Consider the following 25,020-nt stretch of genomic DNA (forward strand, 5'->3'; position numbering starts at 1 on the left):
AAAAAAAAAAAAAAAATTATTCAAGAAGAAATAAAAACATTTGAAGTACCAGTGGCTCACACTTGTAATCTAGTTACTCAGGAGGCTGAGATCTGAGGATCATGGTCTGAAGCCAGCCCAGGCAAGAAAGTCCATGAGACTCTTATCTCCAATAAACTGCCAGAAAAAGAAGTGATGCTGTGGCTCAAGTAGTAAAGCACTGGCCTTGAGCAGAAGAAGCTCAGAGTGCTGAGGCCCAGAGTTTAAGCCCTAGAACTGGCAAAAAAAAAAAAAAAAGAATACAAGTGTCTCACTATGCAGAGGGGCTAGTTCCAAGACTGGATGCTATATCCACCACTTTCTTGGTGTACCCAAATTCACAGAGGCTCAAGTCCCTTACATGCAGTGACAAGGAACTAACGGATTATTTCTACTTTACCTGTAATACCTATCATAATGTAAATGCTAAGATAGCAGGTGTTATGCGATATTGTTTAGGGAATAATGATAAGAAAAAAAGTGGGACAAAAATCCCTATGAGCCCTGGGGCTGGTGGTTCATGTCTGTCATCCTAGCTACTCAGGAGGCTGGGATCTGAGGATCATAGTTCAAAGCCAGCCTAGGCAGGACAGTCTGTGAGACCCTCATCTCCAGTTAACCAGAAGTAGCTCTTCAAAGTGGTAGAGCACTAGCCTTGAGCAAAAAAGCTCAGGCAGCACCCAGACCCTGAGTTCAAGCCTCATAACCAACAACAATAAAAAAAAAACAGGGTCGCACCAGTGGCTCCCATCTGTAATCCTAGCTACTCAGAAGACAGATTTGAGGATGGAGTTTCAAAGCTAGCCTGGGCAGAAAAGCCTGTGAGACTCATCTCCAATCAACAAATAAAAAGCTAAAAATGAGGAGTAGTTTAAGTGGTAGAGCACTAGCCTTGAGCAACAGAGCTCAGGACCTGCATTCAATCTCCAGTATTAGCACAAGCCTCTCAGATTCAGGTAGCTTCACTGTTGACAGCTATAAAATATCTTTATGTGGGACTGGGAAGGTAGCTCAGTGGTAGAGCACTTGCCTTGCATGCATAAGGCCCTGGGTTCAATTCCTCAGCACCACATAAGCAAAAAGAAAAAAGCCGGAAGTGGCACTGTGGCTCAAGTGGCAGAGCACTAGCCTTGAGCTGAAGAGCTGAGGGACAGCACGTAGGTCCAGAGTTTAGGCCCCACGACCAGACCCCCCCCCAAAAAAAAATACCTTTGTGTGGTGGCGGGGCACGCACGTGCCAGTCCTGGGGCTTGAACTTGGGGCCTAGGCACTAATCTTGAGCTGCTTTTGTTCAAGGTTAGCAATTGAGCCACAGCACCACTTCTGGCTCTGACTGAGCATTTTGTTACAGATCAGAGTTTCACGGCCTTTCCTGCCCAGACTGGCTTTGAACCACGATCCTCAAAAGCTCAGCCTCCTGAATTGTTAGGATTACAGGTTTGAGCCCCTGGTACCTGGTTTAAAAATACCTTTTCTAGTGTGTTCAAAGGTTTTGTTCTGTTAATTCAGTACCTGCCTTTGAAGTAAGACCGCACTGCTGAGGTTGCTGTTGCCAACTCTGGTGTTCTCTTCTGCCCTCTAGTGGAGCACATGATCCAGAAGAACCAGTGTCTCTTCACCAACACACAGTGTAAGGTCTGCTGCGCCATGCTGATCTCCGAGTCCCAGAAGCTGGCACACTACCAGGTATGCCTTGCTGCCTTCGGCACTACCGTACCGCTCAGACCCCGTACCAGCCTGTACTGCTCCCTGGCTTGCACGGTGACACCAGCAGACCCTGCCTTCATGCATGTTGGCTTGTGCCTTGAACAAAGTTGGCTTAATCTCTCTCCCATCTCCCATCCAAATCAGAATCATCACTATGCGTATCTCCGCCCACAGCTCGGTACACAAGGACGTATGAGCTTTAGTTTTAAATAGACCTCAGTTTGAATCACAATTCTGCTCTTCCTTGTGGGCAGGAAACGTCACCATCTTCAGACTCGGTTTGCTCACATATAAGGAGAGAATGGTTGTTTTCTCGTCAGTGGTTGTGAAGATTCAGTTTAGTAACAAGTAAAGCACCTTGCAGAGTAGAAACTCAGTACTGTGCTTTCTCCTTTACCTTTTCCTCCTCAAAAGTTTTTGTGAGGATGAGTCTAGTGTTTAGGGTTTGGGTTTTTTTTTGTCAGTTGTGGGTCTTCAACTCTGGGCCTGGGTGCTGTCCCTCAGCTCTTCAGCTCAAGGCAAGCAAGCGCTCTATCATGTGAGCCACAGCGCCACTTGCAGTTTTCTGAGCGGTTTATTGGAGATAAGAGTCTCAAAGACTTTCCTGTCCAGGCTGGCGTTGAACCACGATCCTCAGATCTCAGCCTCCTGAGTAGCTAGGATTACAGGCATGAACCACTGGCGCCCAGCTGAATCTAGTGTTTTTAAGAGCTAAAGTAAGCTCATGGTAGAGCACTTGCCTGAAATACCTAAGGCCCTGGGTTCGATCCCTAACACCAGGAGGGGAAAAAAAAAATCTAGCATCTCTGAGTGCATTTGGGGGCTAAGGGTGTAGCTCAAGTGATAGAGCACTTGCCTAGCAAACACCAAACCAAACCTTGATTCAAGCCTAGTACCACAAAGAAGAAGAAGGAATGGCATTTGGCTATCTTTGATCTTTTTCCTGGGTTCTTGCAGAGCAAAAAACATGCCAACAAAGTGAAGAGATACCTAGCAATCCATGGAATGGAGACATTAAAAGGGGAAACGAAGAGGCTAGACTCAGATCAGGTAATACGGCCACGTTGAGACCGCTCGCTTCCTGGTGAACCCGGCACACAGGTTGGTGTGGCGAGAGAACGTGGGCGCCCAGTCAGACTGCAGCTCCTGCCTTGCTGTGTAACTTGAGCAGATCATACTACTCCTCTGAGCTAGCTCCCTTTTCAAGGCCTATGCTTACTAAAAATGAGAGGTTTACACGAAAGCACCGGACAGAGCCTGGCACTCGGTTTTGGGAACTCTAGTAAATGATGCATTGTTAGACATTCCCACCCAGTGGTTTGTTGGAACTGGATGAGGAGCTGCCCAAGAGAAAGTAGGAGAAGCTGCCTGCCTCCTTCTTGAGAGCCCTGGAAAAAAGAACTTTCAGCACCCGAATATTTTGACTAGGCAAAGAAAGCAAATGCCCCCTCTCATTGAGAGATAATGGCAGTAAATATATGTCCCTTTGGTGTCTATGAGACGATCGCCAATTAACTACCAAAAAATCCAGGAGTGGAGCAGTGGCTCAGGTGATAGAATCCTAGCCTTAAGTGAAAAAGCTAAGGGACAGCACCCAGTCTCTGAGTTCAGGCCCCAGTACAGGCATTAGAGATAGATGGATGGACAGACAGACAGACAGACATGATTCCTACCTCTTAAGGTATTGTGAAGTAAAATTCCAGTTCCCAGTCCATGCTCTATATATAAGAGTGTACTCCACAAGCTGTTGGTTCCTTTTGTACTGTTGCATAGAAAAGCTGTTCCTGTCCCTTTTAGAAGTTTACTGGACTCATCCCTCGCTACTCTTAGTATGACGTAGCAATCAGGGACACAGAAGCAACACTACAGTACTCTGAAGTCACCTCTCCTTCTTGTACGTCAGTTCCTTCAGCTCTTGGGGTGGCTAAGTAGCTCCACTCAGATCACAGCACCAGCCACCTACTAAAAACCGCCAGGCCCAGAATGTCAAAAGCGCCCAAGCCAGCCAGGTGCCACTGGTGCACACCTGTAATCCCAGCTACTCAGGAGACTGAGATCTGAAGACTGCAGTTTGAAGCCAGTTTTGAAAAAACCAAAAACCTTCCGTGTCTACCGCATGGCCAGCTCCCGAGGGCAGGAGGGCTGGGAAACAGATGAGCTAAACAGTGCACATCCAAACCTGCACTGGCGCTCCCAGCCCGCACTGCGAGATACTGTTTATAGTAACAGTAGGTATGCCTGAGGTCGGGGAGGAGTACCAGATTAACTCTTCCCAGAATACAGAAAGGGGCTTGATAATTCTTTGCTGAATTAATTTTTTTTTTTCAAATAAGAGTTTCCCAGCTAGGTGCTGGTAGCTCCCGCCTGTCATCCTAGCTACTCAGGAGGCTGAGATCTGAGGATCATAGTTCGAAGCCAGCCAGGGCAGGAAAGTCCTGAGACTCTCATCTCCAATGAACCACCAGAAAACTAGAAGTAGAGCTGTGGCTTAAAGTGGTAGAGCACTAACTCTGAGGGGGGAAAAGCTCAGGGACAGCACCTAGGCCCTGAGTTCAAAGCCCCATGACCAACAGTAAAAGAAAAAAAAAAGTTTCCCAGATGAACAGCTCATAGTTAAACTGGGCCTTCAAAGATTAAGTGGACATAATGCTAGGCAGGAAAGGAAGGCAGAACCTTCTAGAATGAACCAAGAAAAGCAAGGAAGATGATAGGTAGTAGCGGGAGTATGAAGTAGATCGTGGCAGAAAGTAGCTAGAGAAAAATGCAGAAAGGTAGGTTGGGGGTTATAACGTGTACAGGGGTTTCAGATGCCCATTAGGCTCTGGGCAGCGGGGGAATCATTGAAGACTTTCCGGCCAGCCGTGGCATGACCAGACCTGTGTTCTCTCTCCCAACCAGAAGAGCAGCAGAAGCAAAGACAAGAACCAGTGCTGCCCCATCTGTAACATGACCTTTTCCTCCCCTGTTGTGGCCCAGTCGCACTACCTGGGGAAGACCCACGCAAAGAACTTAAAGCTGAAGCAGCAATCCACTAAGGTGGAAGGTACTGGTTTTCCTGAGTAGTGCTCTATTGGGACCCCTCCTGTCCTCAGGGCTGTGCTGCCATAGCTCCCCAAGATGTCACTGGGGCCACACATGTGGAGAGGTAGAGCCCGTTACAAGTATCTTGAGTAGGCTGGGCACCGGTGGCTCGCGCCTGGAACCCTAGCTACTCAGGAGGCTGAGATCTGAGGATCAAAGCCAGCCCAGGCAGGAAATCCAGGAGACTCTTAGCTCCAGTTAACCACCAGAAAACCGGAAGTGGAGCTGTGGCTCAAGGGAGAGAGCTACAGCCTTGAGTGAAAAAGGCTGAGGGACAGCGCCCAGGCCCCAAGTTCAAGCCCCTGGGCCAGCACCTTGGAAATGTGGCCTCAAAGTTGTCCCCCCCCCTCCCTTCCCTTCAGTTTTTCTCACTAAAATCTTCCGCCCTTGAGCTCTTATCCCGACCAGTAATTAGAACACAGGAATGCCAGAGTCCTCCCGCCTGCGCTCGCTGTGGGCATCCATCCATTCTCCCTCTCCTGCCTCGTGTTTCCCTCCCGCCAGCCACCTGCTCTTATTAGTGTGTGTTCCAAGTTGAAAGCGAAATCCCTGTCCTTTGCCCAGGCTCAGGTTATGTCCTGCTCGCTTTAATCCTCAAAAAGCTGCCTGTTCTCAAGACAGGGACTTGACTTTCAAAGCAGAATTACTTGAGTGGCGCTTGGAGTGCCCAGCCAGCTGCTTGCAGCTGCCCGAGTTCACGCTCGGCGCGGTGGCTGCTTTATCTCTCCACCGCCCAGCCCAGCCCTCGCTTTCATCCGCCTCACTCCTGCCTTGCTGGGGTTGTTAACCTCCGCTCACCACAATTAGTCAAGACTGCAGGTTCTTTGATCTTCAGTTCCCTTTTTTAATTTTTTTTTTCCCCCTTGGTGATTTTTTTTTTTTTGCTTCTCCATTTTAGACCAAGAAGTAGACTACACAGTTTGTAGTCCTTCTGATCCTTCTGTGTTACCGTATTTCAAAAACAAGACAGCCCTATTTTAGAAGACTTTGAAGATAGGGTAGAAAATCTATTCATAATTACATCCTCACTTAGCACACCCAAATGTAGTTATTCATACTCTGAAACAATCAGACAGAGACTTTGAAGTCACTGTGGACCAGACTTCAGTCCTGATCCTGTTATTTACCATTTGTATGACTTTCGTGTCTGAGTTTCCTGTAAAATGTTAATTTTAATTTTACTGTTAATCTGTAGATGGTGAGGCTACCATAATTATTAAACACCCAGGGCATAATAGATACTCACTAAATGGCAGGCATTATTATTGCCATTATTTATTGTGATTATTCACATTATTGTCACCATTAAATTAGCGAGTGGAGTTCCCTCAAATGGCAATCATTGACCACCACCTACAGCACGTCCATTAGTCTTGCTTATGATCAAGTCATCGTTAACTTAGACGAGTACTGAATGACTTTGTTTCAAGTCAGCATTGGTACCAACCCCGTACCATAATGCTTAAGTAAAAAGCCAAGGGAAATTAGCTTAAGGATTGGACTTTGTTAGGCCTTAGGCTTGTCTTTCCACAACTGAGGAAATTCTCGAACATATCCGATCCTAAAACTTCCATACTAAACAGAGTATTCTCCATAATTGCTTTCAACCTTTGCTACATACAGCTATGTGTTTATATATTTACATAGCTGTTTTCATGGTGCACTCAGAACCCCTCACCCTGCTTTTGCTTTTATTGGATATTTCATGGCATGAAATGCCATGCCATGTTATTTCACAAGTTTATAACTGTTTCTGAAATTCAATGTGTCTAATTGAAAGTAATGTAGCATGTTATAGAAAATAAAGAGAAGAGCTGGGTGCTGGTGGCTTACGCCTGTAATCCCAGCTACTCAAGAGGCTGAGATCTGAGGACTGAAGTTCATAGACACCCTGAGCAAAAAAGTCTGTGAGACTCTTACCTCTAATTAACCACCAATAAACCAGAAGTGGTGCTGGGGCTCAAAGTAGTAGAGCACTAGCCTTGAGCTCAGAGACAGTGCCCAGGCCCCCAGTTGTAGGGCAAATATATAGAGAGAATATAAATAGATGGAAAGAAAAACTATCATAATTTTGTGATTCTAAGAGATCCATGAAAAATTGTTCCTCCTATAATCTTTTGTTATGTTTATGCATGTATATCTGTTTGTTTGTTCTACATATCTCTAAGTTGACTCTGTGTGTGTGTGTACATATAAATGTAGGATGTTAAATACTGTTTTTATAAAATAATACATTCATCATGAATAATTACACTTCAACGTATAAAAAAGAAAGCAAAATATCACCCAGATCCTACCATCAAGAGAAGTACTGTTAGTCAGGTACCAGTGGCTCACACCTAGCTACTCAGGAAGCTGAGATCTGAGGATCACAGTTGAGAGCCAGCCCAGGCAGGAAAGTCCATGAGACTCATATCTACAATTAACCATAAAAAGCCAGAAATGGAGTTGTGGCTCAAGTAGTAGAGCACTATAGCCTTGAGCACAAAAGCTCAGGGACAGCTCCTCGCCCTGAGTTCAAGCCTGAAGACTGGCAAAAAAAAAAAAAATAGAGAGAGAAAGAGAAGCATCGTTAATAGGGGGATGACATTTCAATATGCCAGGACATATGTACATACATATGTGTGTGTATGTAGATAGATAGATAGATAGATAGATGTATAGATTGCAGGGTCTATTAACTGTGGCATGGCCGTATTATATATACTATTACCTGTTACATATGTTTTATTTAATATGACACATTTACCCATGTTAGTGAAAACTTTTGTAAACAGGTTTAGTGACTACATGTATCATGCTACATGTAAGCATTCCTCTAGTGTTGAACCTTTCAGTCCTCCCCTTTTCTTGTATAATAAAGACTCCTATAGGTCACATCCCTAGAACATTCTTTCCATATTTCAGGGTATTTCTTGAGAGAAAAACAACAGTTCTGATTTTTTTGTGGATGTCCACTCCAGCTTCCCTTAACCATTCACCTCTGGTGCTTTCCTTCCGTATGTTTTAAAGAATGACCTTAGCTGGACTCACTCCTGTGATCCCAGCACGCCAAGGCAGTATATACATACATACATACATATATACATACATATATATACATACATACACATCATTATTTATCTCTCTGATGTCAAAAATCTGCCTTCAGGTCAAGTGCTGTAGCTCATGCTTATAATCCTAGCTACTCAAGACTTACCTCCAGCAGTAGCCTTGAGCAAAAGAGCTCAGGGACAACTCTCCAGGCCCTGAGTTCAAGCCCCGATACCAGCATTTTTTTTAATGTAGAAAAAAATCGTAAAATACCTTTTATTCTTTATGCCTTTGATCTTTTTTTCCATGTTTTTTAATGAGATTGAGGATATAAGAAACAACTTGCTTTATCCTTGCTCTTCCCCCCCCCCTTTTATACATTACGAACTAAATATTTTCTTGTAGAATATTCTACCCCATGTACTTTACTTTTGAAACTGGCTGAAGCAAAGATCAATGGCCAGGGACATTAAGACTTCTTTTCTTTTTTTTTTTTTTGTCGGTCGTGGGGCTTGAACTCTGGGCCTGGGCGCTGTCCCTCAGCTCTTCAGCTCAAGGCGAGCGCTCTACCACTTGAGCCACAGCGCCACTTCCAGTTTTCTGGTGGTTTATTGGAGATAGGAGTCTCAAGGTCTCTCCTGCCCGGGCTGGATTTGAACCGCGATCCTCAGATCTCAGCCTCCTGAGTAGCTAGGATGACAGGCGTGAGCCACCAGCGCCCGGCAAGGGACATTAAGATTTCTGTAAAGGAAAAACTGCGGGGAAAGCTAGCAGGTTCCAGGCAGCGGGTTCCAGCTAGCTGGTGAAACCCTCAAAATGTCCCCAGTGGAAGTAGTCTATAGGCGACAGAATATCTAAGCCATCCCATCCCTCTGGGAGTGCTTTGGAGCCCCTCCCCTCCTCCACCACCCATGGGGGCTCCAGGTCCCTCATTTCTATTAGTGTGGCTGTATTAACACCGCACCAGCCACATGGACTCCTTTACAAGTCATGTAATCCATGTAAGATGGCAGCGGCAGCAACATTCAGCATTGGGATCTGCACTTGCCCAGACTAGGCTCTAGCGGTCAGCTGACTCCCTGGAGTAGTCAGGTGTCCTCTGAAGGTGAACGCATGCGCCTTAGCCTTCCTGTCTGCTCCCCGCTGTTATTGAGCAAGTCATTGGACCTGTCTGGCCCTTGATTTTTCTCTGTCATATGCCAAAGCAATAACATACCTCATAGGAGTAGTTCTAAAGACCAGAGCAGGGTAAAATGTATGTACAAAGTGTGTCCCTGGGCTGGGACACACTGGCTCAGTGGTAGAGCGCTTGCCTAGCATGCATGAAGCCCCGGGTTCGATTCCTTAACTACCACATAAACAAGCTGGAAGTGGCACTGTGGCTCAAGTGGTAGAGTGCTAGCTTTGAGCAAAGGCAGCTCAGGGACAGTGGCCAGGCCCTGAGTTCAAGCCCCAAGACTGGCCCAAACAAATGTGTCCCTATAAATGGAATCTTAGCTTTTCCTCACTCTGCCTGCGATGTAGCCTAAAAGGCACATCCAATATGGCTGCCTGACCCTGCGTCTACACTAGTGCATCGGTCCCTGCTCTGTAACTGGGGCACTCTGCAGTCAGGAATATGATTCCCAACCTTGAGGCTGGGAAAGTGGCTCAGTGGTAGTGTGCTTGCCTCGCATGCATGAGGCCCTGGGTTCGATTCCTCAGCACCACTTAAGCAGAAAAGGCCAGAAGTGGCGGTGTGGCTCAAGTGGTAGAGCACTCGCCTTGAGCTGAAGAGCTGAGGGACAGCGCCCAGGCCCAGAGCTCAAGCCCCACTGTCTTTGAACTTTCAGGACAATCCTAAGGGTTGAAAAGACCACTAGCATGCATGCCTGGTCTGTTACAATTAAGCAACTCCATGGCTGGGGAACCAGGAAAGCAGGACCCCACCTAGAGTAGCCAACGCTGTTGAACGAGTTAGCTGCTCTCTGGATTCCCCCCGCCCCCTCTGTCCACTTTCCCCACTCACGCATCGTAGCGTGTGCCCGACAGTAGCAGGGCCTCATCTGCCTGTGTGATGAAGTAGCCATCCTGCTGTGTTCTTCAGTGTACTCAAAAGCCCGGTGCCTTCTGGGTCTTCATTGTTTGTTTGAACTCTCTCGCCACAGCTCTGTCGAAACGCCTTATAAATCCTTTACTTGTGGCCTCCACCTTAGCTTTGCACCAGAGTAGAGAGATGATAGACCCAGACAAGTTCTGCAGCCTCTGCCACGCGACCTTCAACGACCCCGCCATGGCTCAGCAACACTATGTGGGCAAGAAACACAGGAAGCAGGAGACCAAGCTCAAACTCATGGCACACTACGGGCGCCTGGCAGACCCTGCCGTCACCGACTTAACAGGTGAGGGGGCCCACACCCAGATTTTGAACTGCAAGGGTCGGGGAGAGTAATCCTTGGACCAGCCCAAGTGCATGCTTCTCCTTGGGTCTTCTAAAGTAGGATTTGCAGGAAGTGATGCTGTGGCTTCAAAGTGATAGAGCACTTGGGGCTGGGAAGGTGGCTCAGTGGTAGAGCGCTTGCCTCGCATGCATGAGGCCCTGGGTTCGATTCCTCAGCCCCACTTAAGCAGAAAAAGCTGGAAGTGGCACTGTGGCTCAAGTGGTAGAGCGCTCGCCTGGAGCTAAAGAGCTGAGGGACAGCACCCAGGCCCAGAGTTCAAGCCCCACAAGCAACAAAACTAGTAAAGTAGGATTTCACAAGCTCAGATGCCTAGAGAGACCAGGCAGGGAACTTCAATAAGCGAAAGCCGAGAAGGATTGCACACTTGGTTTGGGGTCCAGAAAAGCTGTCAGGGGAGGGAGAGGATCAGCCTGGTTCTGTGCAGACAGAGCCAGCACGCCAGGCTCTTGTCCTGGCTCCACTCACAGCCCAGCCATTTGGAAAAGGGCCACCTGGTCATCAGGACAGCCCTGGAGTGAGCCAGGCCGTCTTTGAGCCCCAAAAGGACAGATCGATTGATTTTCCTGACAGGTGTGTGCATGAATTACTGCTATGACAGGCCGGGCAGGTGGTTCACTGGGCCTGGGGGACAAGTACAGACCCAGAATTGCAGAGCATGGAGGCGTCTGGGATTCTAGGCAGCCACCTCTGCCCCCCCATGCCTCCCCACCCCTCACCCCCCAAGTTCTCAGGCCTGGAAAGCAGCCTGATGACGCCCTCTCCGGATTTGATGTGTTTCAGCCGGGAAAGGCTACCCCTGCAAGACGTGTAAGATAGTCCTGAACTCCATCGAACAGTACCAGGCTCACGTCAGCGGCTTCAAACACAAGAACCAGTGAGTAAGCAGCCTTTGAAACGGCCAGGGCCTGCGGCAGGAGCTTGGGGCTTCTGAGACAGAACAAAGCCGGGGGAGTTGCCCGTTTAAGAGGAATGCTGTGGCCTCTCTCAGTCAGCAGCTGAATCAGTTAGCAGGAAAAGTATCTCCTCTCTTTTTCCTCTTTGGACCTGCTGGGCCGAAGGTTTTAGTAGAGAAGCTTGGATGGTGTCCTTTGTGGCTTTCCTGGTCCCTAAGCAGTTTGACTCCAGAAAGCTGTTCCTTCCCTTGCCCCCTCCCCCCCATCTCACCTCCAGCTGGTCCTTGTAGAGGGACAAGCGCTCCCCCTACAGGCCGCTAACCAGATCAGGCCATATTCTTCCAGTTGCTGATCCACCACTGGGGAGAATGCCCCCCCCCAGGAGTCACCAGCCCCTCCCCCTCACCATCTTGTTCTGATGGAGACAGCCAGGTGGAGGGCCAGGTGAGCAGGAAGTCACATGTCAGGCAGATTCGCTGGGGTTATGTTTGCAACAGCCCTGGCGGATGTTATTCATTGAGCCAAGCGAAGGAAAGATGGTGAAAATACAGCGCATTGGAGTAAAAAATATCTTTGGCTCTGTCTACCCTGCCTGGGTTTGCTCCTCCCACACTGTCTGATCTTCTTCCTCCCTTGGAGGTATCTTTAGTTTGCAGAGCACTGGGGGCTGATTTTAAGTACAAATTTTAGCTAAGCCCCAGCAGCCCAGCCTGGCGCTCGCACAGTATTTTGGCATAACTCCCTTGCAACTTGGCTGGAGACAGTTTCGGTAGAAACCTAGAGCCAGCCAGAGTCCTGCCCGCAAACTACTCAGACTTGAAAATGCGGCTATTGGTCCTGTGTGGTAGTGCACACCTGTAATCTCCATACTGAAAAGGCTGAGAGAGGATCAGGAGTTTGAGGGCAGCTATAACAAGACCCTGACTCAAGTGACCAGTGACTTCTTTGAGCCTGTACTTGTGTAAGATAAAGCCCCAACCTGAGCTGGTGGCTCGCATTTGTAATCCTAGCTACTCAGGAAGCTTAAACTTGAAGGACTGAGGTTCAAAACTAGCCCGAGGGCTGGGACGGTGGCTCAGTGGTAGAGCGCTTGCCTTGCATGCGTGAGGCCCTGCGTTCGATTCCTCAGCACCACATAAGCAGAAAAAAGCCAGAAGTTGGCTCTGTGGCTCAAGTTGTAGAGTGCTGACCTTGAGCTGAGTAGCTGAGAGACAGCGCCCAGGCCCAGAGTTCAAGCCCCATGACCAACACCCCCTCCCACCCCCCCAAAATAAAGCAGGGTCCTCTAGTTACCTAGATTTAGAGCAAGAATTCCTACCCATTTGATTCCCAGCCCCATTCATTTCCTCTGCCTCCACCAAATGGAACTCACTGGCTACACCTTCCAGACTGCACAAGAGCCAGAGGGTTTATGAAGCTGGCCAGAGCCAGCAGGTTGCCTGTAAAGATCAATGTTCATTCTCTAGCCAGTATTTACTCAGCAGCAACAGGCCCTGTCTGGGGAGCCGAGGCTGCAGCAGGACCCCAGAGCAACATTACCCTGGGTCCTCCCTTCAAAAGTAAGAGCTCCAAGCCGGGCGCTGGTGGCTCACGCCTGTAATCCTAGCTACTCAGGAGGCTGAGATCTAAGGATCTCGGTTCAAATCCAGCCCAGGCAGGAGAGACCGTGAGACTCCTATCTCCAATAAACCACCAGAAAACCGGAAGTGGCGCTGTGGCTCAAGTGGTAGAGCGCTTGCCTTGAGCTGAAGAGCTGAGGGACAGCGCCCAGGCCCCGAGTTCAAGCCCCATGACCGACCAAAAAAAAGTAAGAGCTCCAGGGGCTGGGAAAGTGGCTTAGTGGTACAGTGTTTGCCTAGCATGCATGAAGTCCTGGGTTCAATTCCACATATACAGAAAAGGCTGGAAGTGGCGCTGTGGCTTAAGTGGTAGAGCGCTGGCCTTGAGCTGAAGAGCGGAGGGACAGCGCCCAGGCCCAGAGCTCAAGCCCCATGACTGACCAAAACAGAAAAACAAAAACGGGGTGATGGAGGATGAGCACCTAGCGGCGTGTCAGGTGCAGAAAGCATCTTGCTTCTTGTTCTAGCTTACTAGGAGGCCGCCATTACTGAGGCAGGCTGCCTTTGCAGGCCCGTGCTGAACCTGTGCTGTCTCCAATTACAGATCGCCAAAAACAGCCCCATTGCCCTTGGGCCAGATTCCAGCACAGAAGCAACACATCTCAAAGGACTCCCAAGACACCCTGGAAGCCTAGAGGTGTTTCTGCCCAGCCTCGGCCTGCCCCCTCCCGTGAGACCACCGGGAGCCAACTTCCTGCCACTGTGGCAGGCCCTGGAAAATGAGCAGGCAGAGCGCAAGGCAGAGCCGGGTGACGGGGAGCTTCTGATGGGTCCGCTCCTTGGTTTGGGCCCAGGAGGTCACAAGAGTAGAGGCCCGGGCGTTGAGAGGAAGGGCTGGGGGCGGCGTGGAGGCTGCCCTTCCCCTGCCCCTCTAAGCCACGTGTCTTGGGGCCCCCCCCAACACCTGTCTTTCCTTCTAGGCTGCTTTGGGGCCAGCCCCAGCAGCTACAGAGCTGTCCCCATGCACCAGGCCTGGCCTGTGGAGCCTTTGAGGTTTGGTGGGGCCGGCAGCAGCCGAGGAGAAGGGTTGTCACGCGTGCTCTTGGAGCTGGCGTGACATCCACCTGCCCGCCAACACACACCGGCCTTCCTGAGCCTTGCCTGGTGCAGGTTTCTGCCCCTAATAGCGGCTTCACCCCTGCAGCCTGTCCCTACAGTCCCTATGGTGCTAAGATCTGCAGCAGCCAGGGGGCCGGGGCGGGGGGCGGGGGTGGATAAGCGGGAGCCTCTGCCTGGAAGGTCACAGGGGGCTCCCACGAAGACCCTGCCTTCCTCCCCCAGAAGGGCCAAAACCCAGGCCTCCCCTTCTGCCACATGCCTGCTGGCCCAAGGGTTAACTGCTACCTGTCCACCCTCCTGGGCAGCAGCCTACCGGTCAGCTGCTGGGGTTGCTCCTCCACCCCACCAGCAGCCCCAGTGTCAGGGAGCCCCGGGAAGCCTGGGAGCTTGGGGTAGCCTCCCGCTTCCGCAGAGAGGAAGCGTGTTCCTCCCACCCCAAACCCCAGATTTCTCTGATCACCTCTGTGTTACGGCCTGGAACTTGGCTGAACATGGCGGGTTCCCCCCCCCCCCCCCCGTGGCTTTAGAGCGGAAATTGCAGGACATGCTGTGTGCGAGGCCTCTCCATTGGGTTAAAGAAGCCCCACCGCTGCCATGGCGGCCTCCACCCGATGCCCGTCCCCTCCCAGGACTGGGAGCCACCTGTGTGCGTGCATGGGTGTGAGTGTGTGTGTATGTGCGCGCGCGTGCATGCACACTCAGGCTCTGTTTCCTGGTCAGTGAATGGTCCAAATAAAGAATTTTCCGCGAGCCGGCCTGCAGTGCTGCAGCCTTGGAGCTTGGGACCCTGCACTGTGGGATCTGATTTATCTTTCATACCGCTCAGCCGCTCCTCCAGGGCTTAATGTAGGAGACAGGTGGACCTGGGAGGGTCTGTGTGTGTTTGAGGCATTCTGCTGGTGTGTGGCAGACCGCAGGGTACAAGGAGGAGACAGGAAGCCAAGACAAGGGCAGTGCCCCAAGGCCCTCCCTGCTTCCCTCCCCACAAGGGCTTTTTCTGCCTAGTCACCCACGGGACATAATCAGAGACCTGGTTGTTCTTGGAAGTGTCTTTTCCATGACCCAGAAGTAACCGGGAGCCAGGTGCTGGTGGTTTACACCTGTCATCCTAGCCACTCAGGAGGCTGAGGTCTGAGGATCACAGTTCAAAGCCAGCCTGGGCAGAAAAGTCCATGAGACTCCTATCTCCAGTTAGCCACCAGAAATGGAGCTGCGGTTCAAAGTGGTAGAGCCCTAGTCTGGAGCAAAAAAGCTTCAAGAACAGCACCCAGACCCTGAGTTCAAGCCCTACAACCAGCCAAAGTAAAAGCTCAGAGACAGTCCCCAGGCCCTGGAGTCCAAGCCCCAGGACTGAGGCGCACACACACAATGGAAGTGGAGCTGTGGCTCAAGCAACACACACATACAATGGAAGTGGAGCTGTGGCTCAGGCAACAAGAATCTTGAGCCAAAAAGTTACACAAAAGCTCAAGGCCCTGAGTTCAAGCTCCAGTACCAGCACACATACACACAAAACGGGGGGCTGGGAAGGTGGCTCAGTGGTAGAGTGCTTGCCTTGCATGCATGAGGCCCTGGGTTCGATTCCTCAGCACCACATAAGCAAAAAGAAAAAAACTGGAAGTGGCGCTGTGGCTCAAGTGGTAGAGCGCTAGCCTTGAGCTGAAGAGCTGAGGGACAGCGCCCAGGCCCAGAGTTCAAGCCCCACGACCAGACCCAAAAAAGAAAAAAAGGGGGGGAAAGAGTTAGGACCTCAGGAGCCCTTCGTCCAACCCTTGCTGTCAATGGTTCTAGAACATGACTCCACTCAGCCCAAGCGTGAGGTCTCAGCTTGCCATTCTCTGGAGTTTCGTACCAACCAGTATGCCAGAGTCTTCCTGGCATGATGGGGCTGTGCTGGTGACCAGGAAGAGACAGGAGGGGAAGGAATCAATGCAGTGAGGCTGGACTCAGCCCTGGGAGAAGAAAGGAATGGAACTGGAATCCTGCTCTCAGCCCAGACCTAGGTGCAAAAGGAAAGAATTACAGTCTCTTCCCTGCGCACAGTCACGCAGCAGCCATGAGGTACGAGATGAGGGGTCCCCGGTGGTAATGTGAACATTGCTGACAGCCTCGTGACCTACAGCCTTTATTCTCTTTTTCCTTTTTTTTTTTTTTTTTTTTTGGTGCCAGGCCTAGGTCTTGATCTTAGGGCCTAGGCACTACCCCTGAGGGTTTTTTTTTAACTTAAGGCTAGGGCTCTTACCACTTGTGCCACAGCTCTATTTCTGGCTTTTTGTGGCTGATTGGAGATAAGAGTGTCAGTGACTTTCCTGCTCTGGGCTGGCTTTGAACTGTGATCTTCAGAGCTCAGCCTCCTGAGTAGCTAGGATGGCAGGCGTGAGCCACCGGCACCCAGTAGTTTGAAGTCCTTTATTGTTGAAAATGAAGCTGGAGGAGACCCCAGTTTCTTCCCAAAAGTGGATTAAAGAAGAAAGTCCTTCCCAGGAACTGTTCCCACCCCACCCAGACCCACCAGTGCAGGGACTAGTATCAAAAATGGGGGGGCAGGGGGACTTTCCAGAGCCTGGCGCGGTGGCTCACGCCTGTCATCCTAGCTACTCAGGAGGCTGAGATCTGAGGATCGCAGTTCAAAGCCAGCCTGGGCAGGAAAGTCTTGTTAACTACCAAAAATCTGTAAGGGAAACTGTGGCTCAAGAGATAGAGTGTTAACCTTAATGGGATAAAGCTCAGAGACAGCACCCAGGATCTGAGTTCAAGCCCTAGTTACTACAATGTACACACGTACACATACGTGCACACACACACACACAGGGAAAAAAAGACCACCAGGCATCCAGCTCGCTGTTCACCCTGGGAGCAAAGCGCAATCCACCTGGTGGCCACTAGGTGGAGACGCCACTTGGTTGCCAGGCAAAATGGAGCAGCCTCAGGATTTTCCTATTTCCTATTGGATAAATGCCCAAAGCAAGAGGGGAACTTAATTCCTAAGGCCCTGCGTTTGATACTTCACTTGGCCCTCCAGGCAACAGCAAAGGGCCTGATTTCACGGGAGTAAACCTGGGGCAAAGTCTTAACCGGCTTTACAGAACCCGGGAGCCTCACAGAGATTTGATCCCAAACTCAGAATTCTTGGAATCCTCTGCTGCTTAAGGAAAGCTCTGTCAGAACCATCCTGGAGGGCTGTACATTCAGTTGGCCTGTCAGCAAACTCTATGCCCTTTTATTCTTTTCCTTTGAGGGACACAGACATTTTCTCTCTCTTCTTAAGCCCAGACAGCCCTTGGGAAACATGGGTCTTATTTTCTGGTTGCACAGAGCAAGCTGTAGTACTTACCTGGGAAATTAGGACCTTCCGTTTGGAGAGCTGGTTACTTGCATTTGAACTTGAAGCTTCAAACTCTCTCTTGGTTGTTTTTTCAATCCAGGCTGGTGCTGTACCATTTGAGTCACACCTCCACTTCCTGTGTTGTGTTGGTTGACTGGCAAGAAAAGTCTCAGGGATTTTTCTGTCCTGGCTGGCTTCAAACCATGATCCTCAGATCTGAGTCTCCTGAGCAGTTAGATCTACAGGCATGAGCCACTGGTGCTTGGGAACGTCTGCGTGTTAGCGCGTGCATGCGTGTGCATACATGCTCACGCACAAGTGCTGGTTCTGGGGCTTGAACTCAGGCCTGCGTGCTGAGCTTTTGTGCTCAAGGTGAGTGTTCTACCATTTGAGCCACAGCTCCACTTCCAGCTTTGTTTTTTCTGGTTATTTATTGGAGATAAGAATTTCTAGGACTTGGGGTTGGGAAGGTGGCTCAGTGGTAGAGCGCTTGCCTTGCATGCTCGAGGCCCCGGGTTCGATTCCTCAGCACCACATAAGAAAAAAGCCGGAAGTGGCGCTATGGCTCAAGTGGTAGGGCACGAGCCTTGAGCTGAAGAGCTGAGGGACAGCGCCCAGACCCAGAGTTCAGGCCCCACGACTGGACCCCAAAAAAAAAAAAGAATTTCTAGGACTTTCCTGCCTGAGCTAGCTTTAAACGGTGATCCTCAGATCTCAGCCTCTTGAGTAACCAGGATTACAAACATGAGCCTTTGTGCCCAGCTTTTATGTTGTTGGTGGTCCTGGGGCCTGAACTCTGGGCATGGGCGCTGTCTCTCAGCTTTTCAGCCTAAGGCTAGCTCTCTACCACTTGAGCCACAGCACCACTTCTGGCTTTTTCTGCTTATGTGATGCAGAGGAATCGAACCCAGGGCCTCATGCATGCAAGGCAAGCAAGCACTCTACTGAGCCACCTTCCCAGCCCAGCATAGTTGGCAAAGTATCCACCACTGAGCCACATACCCAACCACATACCTCTCCTAGTTAGAAAGGTCAAAGGAGCAGGTTGCAGCCAGTTACCAGTGGCTCACGCCTGTCAACCTAGCTACTCAGGAGACTGAGATCTGAGGATCAAGGTTCAAAGCCAGCCTGGGCAGGAAAGTCCGTGAGACTCTTATCTCCAATAAACCACTAGAAAACTGGAAGTGGCGCTGTGGCTCAAGTGGTAGAGCGTTCGCCTTTAATAATGAGCTCTGGTGAAGCACTGCATCTGTCTGGAAAGGACCTTCCATTCCTCAGCCCTCAGGGTCCAGCCTGGCCATAGGGCTGGCTTTGATCAGAGAAGGCAAAGACATGATACTGTGAGACTTCCAAGGCCAGGGCTGAAGAGTCTTGGCAGGGGGCTGGGAAGGTGGCTCAGTGGTAGAGTGCTTGCCTTGCATGCATGAGGCCCTGGGTTCGATTCCTCAGCACCACATAAGCAGAAAAAGCCAGAAGTGGCGCTGTGGCTCAAGTGGTAGAACACTAGCCTTGAGCTGAAGAGCTGAGGGACAGCGCCCAGGCCCAGAGTTCAGACCCCATGACCGGCAAAAAAAAGAGTCTTGGCAGTGGCTCACACATCTGTCATCCTAGCTATTCATGAAGCTGAAATCTGAGAATTGCAGTTCAAAGCCAGCCAAGGTAGAACATTTTCTGAAACTCTTATCTCCACTTAACCAGCCAAAAGCAAAACAAAATAGAAATGGAGCTGAGGCTTAAGTTGTAGAGACCAGCCTTGAGCACAAAAACTAAGGGACCAGCTGGGCACTGATGGCTCACACCTGTCATCCTAGCTACTCAGGAGGCTGAGATCTGAGGATCGCGGTTCAAAGCCAGCCCAGGCAGGAAAGGCTGTCAGCCTCTTTTCTCCAATGAAGCACCAGAAAACCAGAAGTGGTACTGTGGCTCAAGTGGTGGAGCACTTACCTTGAAGAGCTGAGGGACAGCGCCCAGGGCCAGAGTTCAAGATCCACGGCTGACCACACACACACACACACACACACACGCGCGCGAGTGGAGAATAAGATTTTAAATACTAGTTGGGTGCTGATGACTCAGGCCTATAGTCCTAGCTATAATTAGGCACCAATGGCTCACGCCTATCTATCATCCTAGCTACTCAGGAGGCTGAAATCTGAGGATCTTGGTTCAAAGCCAGCTAGGGCAGGAATGTCAGTGAGACTCTTATCTCCAATAAACCACTAGAAAACTGGAAGTGGCGCCGTGGCTCAAGCAGTAGAGCGCTCGCCTTGAGCTGAAGAGTGCAGGGACAGCGCCCAGGCCCAGAGTTCAAACCCCATGACCAAAAAAAAAAAAATGGAAGCAGCTCTGTGACTCAATAGAGCGCTAGACTTGAGCACAAAGAGGCTCAGGGACAGCACCCTGGCTCTGAGTTCAAGTCCCACAACTGACAAAACAAAAACAAACATTGAAATACTAAGTTTAGGGATGATTTACTATAATACAGTCAGTAAAGGCTCACAGAACCAGAGGTTATTCTGTCTTATCTGTTCCTTCACTTCCTAAAATAGACTTTTCCTTGAAGAACCCCATCTTGAGCTCTCCTCAATCTTCCTAGATCCATAAAGAAGGCTTTGCTGCATAGGAAGGTCTGGAATCCAGACCTTTGGTTCTTTTCTTTCTTTTCTTCTTTTCCTCTACCACGTGAGTCATACCCATGAGCCTGATTTTTTTGTCTTCAGTGGTCTTGGTAATGATAGTCATCTTGGGACTTGAACTCAGGGCCTAAGTGCTATCCCTGAGCTATTTTGCACAAGGCTAGTGCTCTACCACTTTGACCCACAGCTCTACTTCTGACTTTTTGGTGATTACTTGGAGATAAGGTTCTCATAGAAGCTGGGCGCTGGTGGCTCACGCCTGTCATCCTAGCTACTCAGGAGGCTGAGATCTGAGGATCACGGTTCAAAGCCAGCCCGGGCAGGAAAATCCTTGAGACTCTTATCTCCAAATAACCACCAGAAACCCAGAAGTGGTGCTGTAGTTCAAGTGGTGGAATGCCTTGAGCTGAAAAGCTGAGGGACAGCGCCCAGGCCCAGAGTTCAAATCCATGACCGACAAAAAAAAAAAAAAAGATATCAATATTGGGGTTGGGAATGTGGCTTAGTGGTAGAGTGCTTGCCTAGCATGCATGAAGCCCTGGGTTCGATTCCTCAGTACCACACACACAGAAAAAGCCGGAAGTAACACTGTAGCTCAAGTGGTGGAGTGCTAACCTTGAACAAAAGAAGTTCAGGGACAGGCCTTCAGTTCAAGCCCCAGGTCTGGTCCCCCCAAAAGAAAGATATCAGTATGGGGAGAGGAGGGAGTACATGTGCTTGTACCAATACTAGGGTATTAACTCAGCACCTGGGCGCTGTCCCTCAGCTCTTTCACTCCAGGCTGGCACTCTACCACTTGAACCACAGCTCCATATCTGGCTTTTTGGTGGTTAGGTAGTCTCATGGTCTTTTCGGTTCAAGCTAGCTTTGACCTGGGTCCCTCAGCTTTCAGCCTCCTGAGTAAGATTACAGGCATGCGCCACCACGCTGGGCAAAATATCACGCTGAAACGCTACTTTCTTCTCCCAGGAGTGAGCTATAATTACTGACTCTCTTCTCTCACACGGGCTAAGGCAGAAATAACTAGCATGTGACTCTAAGGGTTAACTCAGACAAGGCAGTGGAGACAGAGGCGCAGCCCCCCCAAGTGGTAGAGTACCAGCCTTAGTAGCAAGGCCCTGAGTTCAAGCAGAGAGAGAGAGAGAAACAAAAACCGGGATTACAGGAATGCACCATTGCACCAGATTCTCCAAAATAATGTTATGACAGAGAGAGGAAAGAGAAGAGGAGGAGGAGGATCATGATGATCACCATCATGATCGTGGTCATCATCATGATCATCATCATCATCAGGGCTGGGTCAGAAAGTGGGATTGGAGCCAGAGTACCACCCAGCCAGGGCCTGGGCTTTCCAAGCTGCAGCTCCTCCACACAGAGCCCCAGTGTTCCCTGGGCATGGCTGCAGTCCAAGAGAAACATCGCTGGCACCAGGCAATGTCTGTCTCCCTCCCCCCCCCCCCACAACTGTGCTCACAGGTAGGTGGGGCAGGCGAGGAACTGGCCTCAGGAGACCCTTCTCAATAGCTGGGCACTGGGAAACCCAGAGGATGTAAACTCCTGCCTCAGCCTTGGTCTTGGGCACCCCATCAGTACTGGCTATACCCCCACAGCGCGCTTCCTCCCCACACTTAATCTTCCTCAAGAAGTCACAAGTCAGATTGTTGTAGGCAAGCTGGGTGAGGTGACACATGCCTGTAATCCCAGCATTGGAGAAGCTGAGGCAGGAGGATCAGGGGTTCCAGATCAGCCAGGGCTGCATAGAGACGACTTGTCAAGAAGAGGTGGGAAGCCGGGCACCGGTGGCTCATGCCTGTAATCCTAGCTACTCAGGAGGCTGAGATCTGAGGATCGCGGTTCAAAGCCAGCCCGGGCAGGAAAGTCCATGAGACTCTGATCTCCAATAAACCACCAGGAAACCAGAAGTGGCGCTCGCCTTGAGCTGAAGAGCTGAGGGACAGTGCCCAGGCCCTGAGTTCAAGTCCCAAGAATGACAAAGCAATAAAAGAGGTGAGAGAGGGAGGAAGGAAGGAGGGAGGGAAGGAAAAAGGAAGGAGGAAGAGGAAGGAAGGAGGAAGGAAGGAAAGAAGGAGGAAGGAAAGGAAGGAAGGAAGGAAGGAAGGAAGGAAGGAAGGAAGGAAGGAAGGAAGGAGAAAAAGCAAGTTAGAGACTGGGAGGATTATGATGGAGGATTATTATATATATATGTGTGTGTGTGTATACTATATGTATATGTGTGTATATACATACATATAATAAGAAGTACCCTGGAATGTGAATGAAAGCAATAATGTGGGATCTAGTTCTTTCTATCACCTCACTCAGCACCCTAGCAACCATGTTTAGTAAAGGGAGCCCACAGCCAGGCCAGACCTAGAAGGAAAGATTAGGACAAACCACGTTTGAAAAGTTAACTAGTGATTTTCTAGTTTATCTTGGGGAGGAGATCATTCTTTTGTTTGGGAAGAAAAGGGAAAAAATTAGAAAACAAAGAGTTGGGGAGAGGTGTGGTGCCAAGAGTTCTAAGCCAGCCTGGACCACTGAGACCCATTCAATTCAATCAAGAAAAAAAGATAGTTGGGCATTGTGACACCTGCCTGTAAATGCTAGTTCCTCAGGAGGCTGAGGTCTGAGGATCCTGGGTCAAAGTCAGTTGGTCAAGGAAGTTTCAGACTTGAGACTCTAATCACCAACTTACCAGTAAAAAGGCAGAGGTGAAGAACTTAAACTGTGGCTCAAGTGGTAGAACACTAACCTTGAGTAGAAATGCTAAAGGATAGTGCCCAGTTCAAGCCCCTGGAGACACACATACAATCACACACAATTACACACACACACATACATTCACAGAGCTGTAATGAACCTTTTAGTTATGTAAACAAGTCCTTGGGCGGTAGAGATAGGTTCTTCACCATAACAATGGCAAAGGAGGGGCTGTAACTTACCCTAGGCCTAGGTTACAGCTCCAGTGCTGGGAGGGGGCGGGCAGTGTTGAGTAGGAAAGGAGTGTGCTCTGGGCAGGATCTCCACCCTCCAGAGGTGAAAATCACTTCTGATTTTTCAGCCTAAGGGAGACCAGAGACGGCTACCCCAGTTCATCCAGTCATCTGGGAGCTCAGGAGAGAAGAGCATGCAGGTAAGGCAAACCCGAGCCAGGTAGGGTGGAGTTATGGAGGGGGGCGTGGTCTGAGAACTCCTATAAGGCTGGGATTTGCCAACCCAGTTCCTCCCTTTCTGAAGCTTAAATTAAGTGAGGAATCCTGCTTCCTTTTCCTTCCCCTCCTCCCCTCCTCCTTTCTTATGCTTGAACTCACGATCTGGGACCTTGTCCTTAGCTTTTTTCACTCAAGGCTGGCTGGTAGCCGGGCACTGGTGGCTCACGCTTGTCATCCTAGCTACTCAGGAGGCTGAGATCTGAGGATCGTGGTTCAAAGCCAGCCCAGGCAGGAAAGACCGTGAGACTCCTATCTCCAATAAACCACTAGAAAAATGGAGTAGCGCTGTAGCTCAAGTGGTAGAGGGTTCCCTTTGGGTGAAGAGCTCAGGGACAGCACCCAGGCCCAGAGTTCAAGCCCATGACCGACAAAAAAAAAAAAAAAAAAAGGCTGGTACTCCACCATTTGAGCCATTCCTCCATCTCTAGGTTTTTAGTGGTTCATTGGGTGCCTCATACAGGAGATCCTCAGATCTCAGCCTTAGAATCTAAGGTTACAGGCATGAGCCACTGACACTAGGCTTGCACGAAGCTCCTGGGAGAATCATATTGTCATTTACCCAGCCAAAGACAGAGTGAAATCCTCCAGGGTCAGGCCTTGTAGTCTGCACTGGAAACTGCTTGGCTCTTGGTCTGTCTCCATCCTGCCAAGGGGAACCTGGCTGAGATGAGTTGACTAGAACTAGAAGGGGAATGGCCTTCCAGAAAGACAGAAGACATGTGTGAAAGGCCCAAGAACCAGGGGGGAGCCAGGGATAGGTGAATGACAATTTCACTGGGCTGGAATGGAGAGAGGAAGGGTAGGCAAATACAGTCATAATATTCCCTGAAAATGGAACCAAGGCACTTGAGGGGGTATGGGGGATTTTGATCAAGAAGCTTTGTATTTATAAACTGACATGTTGAATTGAAACTCCTTTTGTACAACTACTGAAAGATAATTGTTATAAACGAATGTGGACCAGACATCATATATATATATATAGCCATCTATCTGTGTAAGTGGGTATGAGAAACTGAAAACTCAAAGGTGTGCTTCATATAGCCCAATTGGTAGTTTAAATAACACTCTGAAGGGTTTCGGGAGAGCAAATGACAATTCTGGCCCCTGTACCAGGATAGCCTGGCCAGGGCCTGGGGCTGGGGGCTGGGAGCTCACGCCTGTAATCCTAGCTACTCAAGAGGCTGAGATCTGAGGAGCTGTGTTCAAAGCCAGCCCAGGGAAGACAAATCCAAGAGACACCTTGAATTAACCACCAAAAAGCCAGTAGTGGAGCTGTGACTCCAGTGGTGAAGCACCTGCCTTCAGAGCATGAGACCCCCCCCCAGGACCAGCACTCACAGAAAAAAAGAGGGGTTCCGCCGTAGATTGAGCGGGGTACGTGGTAGCTTTCTAAAACCCCGGGGTGGGCTGGACCCGAAACGCTGTGCTTCAGGTGGGTGGAGATGAGGGCGGCCGGGTTCTCGCTGCAGGATAAAGCTGGTCAAGAAGGACGATGTGGGGCGTGGCCTAGTCGATGGGCGTGGTTTGAGCGCCTTGGGGGAAAGGTGGGTGTCCCGCAGCCACGCCTCCCGGGGTGAAGCTGGCTCATAAGGGGGCGTGACCATGTCTGGACGTGGCCACGCCCAGTGGGCGTGGTTTGTGTGAGCGCCTCGGGGGCGGTGGGCGACCCGCGGCCACGCCTCCCAGAGTGAAGTGGGCCCGCGAGGGGCGTGGCCTCCGCGCGAGGGGCGTGGTTTGTGTGAGCGCCTCGGGGGCGGGGGGCGGCCCGCGGCCACGCCTCCCAGGGTGAAGTGGGCCCTCGAGGGGCGTGGCCTCCGCGTGAGGGGCGTGGTTTGTGTGAGCGCCTCAGGGACGGTGGGCGGCCTGCGGCCACGCCTCCCAGGGTGAAGCGGGTCCGCGAGGGGCGTGGTTTGTGTGAGCGCCTCGGGAGCGGTGGGCGGCCCCGCGGCCGCGCCTCCCAGGGTGAAGTGGGTCCGCGAGGGGCGTGGCCTCC

At 50.4% G+C, this 25,020-nt stretch overlaps 1 protein-coding gene across 1 annotated transcript in view; it reads left to right on the forward strand.

Annotated features, from left to right (window-relative positions):
* Nucleotides 1-13,702, forward strand: part of Znf346 (zinc finger protein 346) — a 16,584-nt gene extending 2,882 nt beyond the window's left edge. Inside the window, exons 3-8 of the mRNA XM_013015986.1 lie at nt 1,601-1,704; nt 2,683-2,775; nt 4,624-4,768; nt 10,035-10,220; nt 11,061-11,154; nt 13,337-13,702. Of these exons, the coding sequence (XP_012871440.1) occupies nt 1,601-1,704; nt 2,683-2,775; nt 4,624-4,768; nt 10,035-10,220; nt 11,061-11,154; nt 13,337-13,427 (713 nt within the window). The 3' untranslated portion in view covers nt 13,428-13,702. The remainder of the gene's footprint in view (nt 1-1,600; nt 1,705-2,682; nt 2,776-4,623; nt 4,769-10,034; nt 10,221-11,060; nt 11,155-13,336) is intronic.
* Nucleotides 13,703-25,020: the final 11,318 nt, after the last annotated feature.

This window comes from Dipodomys ordii, unplaced genomic scaffold (genome assembly GCF_000151885.1).
Source record: "Dipodomys ordii isolate 6190 unplaced genomic scaffold, Dord_2.0 Scaffold29, whole genome shotgun sequence".
NCBI lineage: Eukaryota > Metazoa > Chordata > Mammalia > Rodentia > Heteromyidae > Dipodomys > Dipodomys ordii.